Raw genomic sequence first — 6,186 nt, 5'->3', positions numbered from 1 at the left:
TGAAGGACAATTTATGTCCCACCTATCATATTTTAAATAATCCTCATATAAAATACTGAAACCTAAAGTTTCTGAGTACTTTTGTTCATTTTAAGAACACACGGCAAAAAAATAAACAAAAAATAAAAAAAGATTGAATGAAAATCATGTCTCACCCCTCTTATTTTAAATAATAAATTAGAAAGAAAAAACATACAGTTGCTGAGTAGATTTAATTGTCTGGAGCCTAACCCCCAAGAGAAAAGAATCTAAGAATCCAAGAGAAAAAAAATATCCAAAATAGTTTTAACAATCCCAATCAATAAAAAAGTATTATTTCTGGAATAATGCACTTTTTGCCTATTTTATTTGAGTGACAAAGTACAAATTAGGTGATCTACCATCGAATCTGATGTGGAGCATAAAATAGGACTGAATGTGCTCATTTAGAGCTGCCACTGGTAAGCATTGTCTCTGGTGGGTTTCCTTGTGAGTGGAACATTTCTTTTGATGCCAGCGTGGAGCGACTTCTTGCTGAGAGAGCACCTCCACTTGTACAGCTCCTCAAGGGAATCTTTGATCTAAAATGCAGAATATAATTTGAGTCAACTAGTTCAAACTGATGCGAGGGAATGCAATGAGTGATACTTGTAGCCTGACATGTGGAATATAAGCACAAAGATCTGTTTACATAGTGCAGCGGTCGTCCAAAACATAAATAGCTCAATCTCAAACTCTGGCTTTCCTTGATGGACTTTGCGTTTTTCCCCCCTGTACCCACATAATTATTATTTTTCTCCAGGTACGTACTCTGGTTTCCTCACACATCACAAAAAGATTAATGAATTGGTGGCCAGCCAATCACAGTCAAAAGAAGGTTGCAAATAGTGAATGAGGAGCAGTTAAGGCGACATTCTGTTGTCCAGTGGAAAATAACTGGATTTCTCTTTTTGTATTTTTAACCCAGACTGAAGTTTTCAGGTGGGACAGAGATTTAAAAAAAATATATATCAAATTTAAGGCCTAGTAGAGGCTTCATGCTGATTTCACTGGCATGTTTGATGCTGAAAATCTGTACTGCAACAACTCATTAAAAACAAAAACAAAGCATGGAATTACTTCTGAGAAAACCATCATCCTCTTTCAATGGTCGATCCATTTTCATTTAATGAGCGGCCCAAAAATAGCTTGTTGTAATTCTACAAAATGAAAAGACTTTCTATCCGATTCTTTTTTTAGCTTGTGCTCAAGCTGAGGTTTTGGAATTTCTATGTTGCCTTTGGATCTCAGCAGATTGTTGGTTGTTTTTCAAACAAATGTGTTTCGAAAGGACCCAATCTTCCTACTCTACCCACATCCACCCACTGTTCCCCCCATGACAAAAACCAGTAATCATTCTCTTTGCCTTTTTCTGAGGACGATTACGTTTCACAAGGAGAGAACCACAAGACAAATGACCACACAGAGCTACTAGGGCAGCAGGGCGTTATGTGCAAAACGGATCAGTAAATGCATTTAAGGGAGGGGTTCCCTTTACCTGTCCAAGGTGACCTTTTTGGACCACTGTGTACTTTCCATTCTATCAGAGGTGGCTTGTCACAGCACAGAGAAGCAATCGTGCACCAGTTTGGCTCCTCAAGAACAGCAAGCAGCAGCCCAACTCTCACTCTCAAAGTGGAATACCAAGTGTGATGTTCTTTCCTGGGTGTATTTCACGTTGACACCCCCCAGTGTGTCTTTCACTTATCTGTTTACCTGGAGGAAAGACACATGGCTGGATACATGATATGTTGGAGGAACATTTGTGTGGTTCAAGGTCTTTGAAAGGCACAGCAGTATAGTATCAATCATCCTGATCTCACTTGTGTTTTGCTACAACAGATAATTGAAGTTTATTGAGGTTTCCAATGCGAGACTCTAGTCATGCCTTCTTATTTTTTTTAGAGACTTTCAGCCAATACCGCCATTCTTTCATTTCTTTGAGCGCAATAGGCAATATTATCTGGGTTTTTGTCGAGTAAAAAGTGTGGGCTTAGAAATGTACTCCCCTAGCAAATTTACATTTCTTTCATTTGTACAGCATGGCAAGCATTGTCAGGAACATGGCCCTAAACAGTGATGCTGAATCATTTGGACTGTCTTCCTCCATTGAACATACCATATTGTTTCTCATCAGTGGACTCCCCTGTTCCGGCGCCCCTGGGGAAAGCGCCATTTGGTTGCCGTGGTGATGAGTGCTGGCCGTGATTGGTGGTATGACAGACCCAACAGAAACAAATCAGGGTTTCACCAGACTCTCAAGTGAGAGTACAAGAAGATGCAAAGAGAGCCTAATTGTTGGCTTCTTATTAAGTCAGAGTCTGCGTTTCAGGCTAATGGTGTCTGATCCAGCATAGAGTGCTTGTCGGCCAGCCACATGCTACAAATGCTTGCTCATCTTGGCTTCCTGTGGAAAGAGCCACACTTTGAGTCGATGAATCTTTTATGCATTCTCCTTTGGCACACAAGACTTTATCTTAGTCCCATTTGAATTTTCGTCACCAAACCAATTTACATTTTTATAGCATAATTAATGAACAGGGAGAAAATTTGCATATTCCCCGCCTCACAATGGCATATCTGAGAAGGTGTGTTTAGAAGGAGTGAAATGTCTGAGTGTGCAAAACCACCACTAAACGATTGTCTGCAAGCTGAAAAAGGTTGACTCGTATACAATATGCCGTCATAATTAAAACACAACAAAAAGACAATTGCTTTCAGGTGCAAAACCAAAGGCCAAAGTGTCCTTCACTTCAGATGACCGCCACATCAAATACACCATAGCAAGGACATTGGAGTATATCATTGAAAGGCAAACGGTTCCATCATGTGATGTTTGTTGGCTTCATCAGCTACAAAGAAAACCACGCACCAAAGAATAATCAATCTCTTTGTTATTCCTGCATGACAATCCAGCTCTGCCATTGTCTTTGGTGACACATTTGACATAATTATGAACATAATTCTGTGTCATTATTACCTCCTCCCCCCGTCGTTCAACAAGGTAACGCATAAGAACAATTAGAGTATTGTATGAGAAAGATTTGCTGTATGTGAATGGTTGTTCATCCTCCTTGGCTAAGGTCAGTCAGTTAAGGTGGGGCGCCCCCCCCCCCCCCCTACCCCGCCACCCTTGTGAGGATAAGCGGTTTAGAAAATTAATGAAAAGTTTGTTAGTTTTTTTTCTGTCAACAATCAATGAGCAAAATGTAATGTCCATATTTACCTGCAAAAGGCAAAACAATGTGTTCTTGGTAACACATTGGTTCTACTTCATTCTGACCTGTATTCAACTCAAAAAAAGAAAGTTCAGTGTTTATGAAAGAAGGCCAAAAAATGTTGAGGAAATGAAACCTATTGTATGTTCCTCGACCTTCTTTTTTTTCGTTTTGATTTGGCTGAATAGCTTTTGGGGAGAAAATATGGGAAGGGAGCAGGAGGACACAGTTGGATGAGGATGAGGAGAGTCTCAAAAGGGAGGGTGCGCGCGCGCATGTGACAGCCATTGGACGTTCCCATTCGCAGCAGTCGGGCAGCGAGGAGAATCTCTCCATCCGGATCGGCGTGGTTAAAAATCGCCAGCGGTTCTTCCCACGCACCATGCGAGCAGGAGCGACGCGCCCCGGGCCATGCTGAATTCCTGTCCGCCCCTGCTGTTGGCACTGATCGCAGTGGCCGGACTTGTGCAGCGATGCCGGGGCTGGAGCGACGAAGACATGCTGCTGCTGCCCCCCGTCAACTCCTCCAACAGGTTCTTGTCCGACCCGGGCCTGGACGCGCGTGTGTCCAAGAGGTCGAGCGAAGCCTCCCAAGACGCGTCCACCCTACAGACGTCGTCTCGGTGCAACGTGAGCGTCCAGAGACTATTGCCCGCCTCGCTGGTGGCTCGCTGGGACAGCAGCTTTGGCTTCCAGTGCGACGTTCTCGTTTACACCACCAACAACCACGGGCGAGCTTTTTTCTCCGCCTCCTTCAACCGGGCCATCTCGCCCGTGATCATCGAGCACCTGGGCACCACCGGGGGTCAGCAGGATTTGAGGCTGTGCGTGGGCTGCGGCATGTCCCGCTACAGGAGGCTGGTTCCCGGCAGGGCCAGGGGTCAGCAGACCGCTGAGCAGGTCGCCTTCTGCTGCGTGGATTTCAGCCTGGACGAGCTGAAGGGTGACAAAAGTTGGAGGCTGAACAGAAAGCCCATCGAGTCCACACTTGTGGCTTGTTTCATGACTCTGGTCATCATCGTATGGAGTGTTGCTGCTCTCATATGGCCGGTTCCCATCATTGCAGGCTATTTACCCAATGGGATGGAGCAGAGAAGACCCAGATGACTGACCTGATTGGTGACCTGATCGGTGACCTGATCGCCTGTACTGCCTATATCTATTAATTGTAGCCATTATAATCTTTGCCACTGGGAATGGAGGACTGTTTACTGTAGGGGTGGCGAATACACCGCTCTCGAGCCGCATCCGGCTCCCGGCCAAAATAAATGCGGGCGGCTCTTTCTATCTTATCATATTTTGTATATACTGTGGCTCTTTGCCTCGTTTCATGTTGCTCTTATTTTCATTCTCTCTTGAAAAATACTCAAATTTATTCAGGGGCCCATTAAAAACAAAAACAAAAAATATTTTTAAAAAGTGGGGCAGCCCGCCGGCTGAGTGGTTAGTGCATCGACCTCACGGCTCTAGGGTCCTGGGTTCAAATACAGGTCGGTGCACCTGTGTGAAGTTTGTATGTTCTACCCCAACCTGTGTGGGTTTTCTCCCGGTATTCCGGTTTCATCCCACATTTCCAAAAAAATGCAAGGTAGGCTGATTGGACACTCTAAATTGCCCCTACGTATATGTGTGAGCGTGAATGGTTGTCTGTCTCCTCGTGCCCTGCGATACACCGATTCTAGCCCAATGTGAGCTGGGATAAGCTCCAGCACTCCCGTGACCTTTGTGAGGATGAAGCAATTCAGAAAATGAATGATTAATACAGAATTTGTCAGATTGGATTGTTTTATGTTGCTTCTGACGTAAGTGACTGTGACCATCACAGCTGAAAATTTTGGCTCTTTGTGTCTAACTTGTTCGCCACCCCTGGTTTACTAAAATGGGGGTCACTTGGAATGTCAAAGAACCTCCCCTGAGGTTCAAGGTGTGGGGAGCTCTACTGGGACCAATGTGTTTTTGTAAAACTGTAGGCCTAATACAGCCTCGTATGTTTCGCCGTAAAATGTGCACAATTTTCTCTTGAAACCGTCTTTGTAGTTTGGAATCTTTCTAGAATGTTTGCCTTATTCCTCATGTAGATTTTTTGCACTGGACATCTACTTCTATAATAATCTACATGTATGCCGTTTTTGGCAAAAACTTGTTTAAAGGGGTGTCAGTGTTTATAAAGCTAGATTGATAATATCGAGCTCCATATACAAGTGTGCTTTATTTGTATCTGTCAATAGAAACAATATACTTAACAATAAAATATGATATGGTATATTTATAACTATATATTGTTTATTTGGTAAAATAAATACATATTTTGGCTTTCTGATTGTGTCTGAAAACATCTCGAGGTTAAATGATCGATGATTTGTAATATTATATGTCACAAAGTAACACGATTTTGTAATCTTTTCATTCATATTCATTGATCTTAGATTAAAGTGACAAAATTCAATCATCAATTATTTCTCATTAGGTTCTCTTTTATGTTGCTTCATTGTTTAAGCTTCACCAGAAAAGTGGTGGGAGAGGGGTTAAAACGTTGACCTCGCAGTTCTGGGGTGGAGGATACAATTCCAGGTCAGTCCTCACAGTGTGGAGTTTGTATATTCCCTCTGATCTTGTGTGGGTTTTCTTTGGGTACTCCAGTTTCCTCCCACACCAAAAAAAAAAAAAACATGCATGGCAGGCTGGTTGGACACTTTAAATTGGCTCTAGTATGAGTGCCCTGCCATTGGCTAACCAACGAATCATGGTGTCCCCCACGCCCTGCTGCTCGAAGCCTCCTGGGATAGGCTCCAGCACCCCCTTGTGAGGATAAGCGCTTTTTAGAAAATGAAGGAATTAACCATGGTTTTATTTATGCAATTTTTAAAACTAGTTAAGTCCAATGTATTCCTATTAGCAGTGTTGTGTGTCTATTATATTTGAAAAGTTACTTCAACCAAATAAGGGTTGA

The 6,186-nt window shown here is 43.0% G+C and overlaps 2 protein-coding genes across 2 annotated transcripts; one reads left to right on the top strand and one right to left on the bottom strand.

Moving 5' to 3' along the window:
* Positions 1–122: 122 nt before the first annotated feature.
* Positions 123–4,484, bottom strand: LOC144199111 (uncharacterized). The gene is made up of 6 exons (XM_077720510.1): positions 4,349–4,484; positions 3,915–4,303; positions 3,245–3,842; positions 2,138–2,425; positions 1,517–1,734; positions 123–560 (listed from the first exon to the last, which is right to left on the bottom strand). Exons 1-4 carry the CDS (start codon positions 4,482–4,484, stop codon positions 2,352–2,354), a joined length of 1,197 nt encoding a protein of 398 aa, XP_077576636.1. The 3' UTR covers positions 123–560; positions 1,517–1,734; positions 2,138–2,351.
* tmem158 (transmembrane protein 158) lies at positions 3,488–5,635 on the top strand. Its single transcript, XM_077720223.1, has one exon. The coding sequence runs from the start codon at positions 3,648–3,650 to the stop codon at positions 4,341–4,343; it is 696 nt and encodes a 231-aa protein (XP_077576349.1). The 5' UTR covers positions 3,488–3,647; the 3' UTR covers positions 4,344–5,635.
* The last annotated feature ends 551 nt before the right edge of the window (positions 5,636–6,186 follow it).

The sequence above is a fragment of the Stigmatopora nigra genome, chromosome 7 (genome assembly GCF_051989575.1).
Source record: "Stigmatopora nigra isolate UIUO_SnigA chromosome 7, RoL_Snig_1.1, whole genome shotgun sequence".
NCBI classification, from domain to species: Eukaryota; Metazoa; Chordata; class Actinopteri; order Syngnathiformes; family Syngnathidae; genus Stigmatopora; species Stigmatopora nigra.
Note: the sequence above shows the minus strand (reverse complement) of the source record. Positions and strands in the feature narration are given on the sequence as shown.

Bases quoted from the DNA above. Each gene is read 5' to 3' on its own strand.
- LOC144199111 (XM_077720510.1), bottom strand. From the start codon at position 4,484: ATGCGGCTCGAGAGCGGTGTATTCGCCACCCCTACAGTAAACAGTCCT. The intron at 4,304-4,348 runs GTCAGTCATCTG...TTGGGTAAATAG, and splicing joins CCGATCAGGTCACCAATCAG to CCTGCAATGATGGGAACCGG. The intron at 2,426-3,244 runs GTAAATATGGAC...CTCTTTCCACAG, and splicing joins CATTGTTTTGCCTTTTGCAG to GAAGCCAAGATGAGCAAGCA.
- tmem158 (XM_077720223.1), top strand. From the start codon at position 3,648: ATGCTGAATTCCTGTCCGCCCCTGCTGTTGGCACTGATCGCAGTGGCC.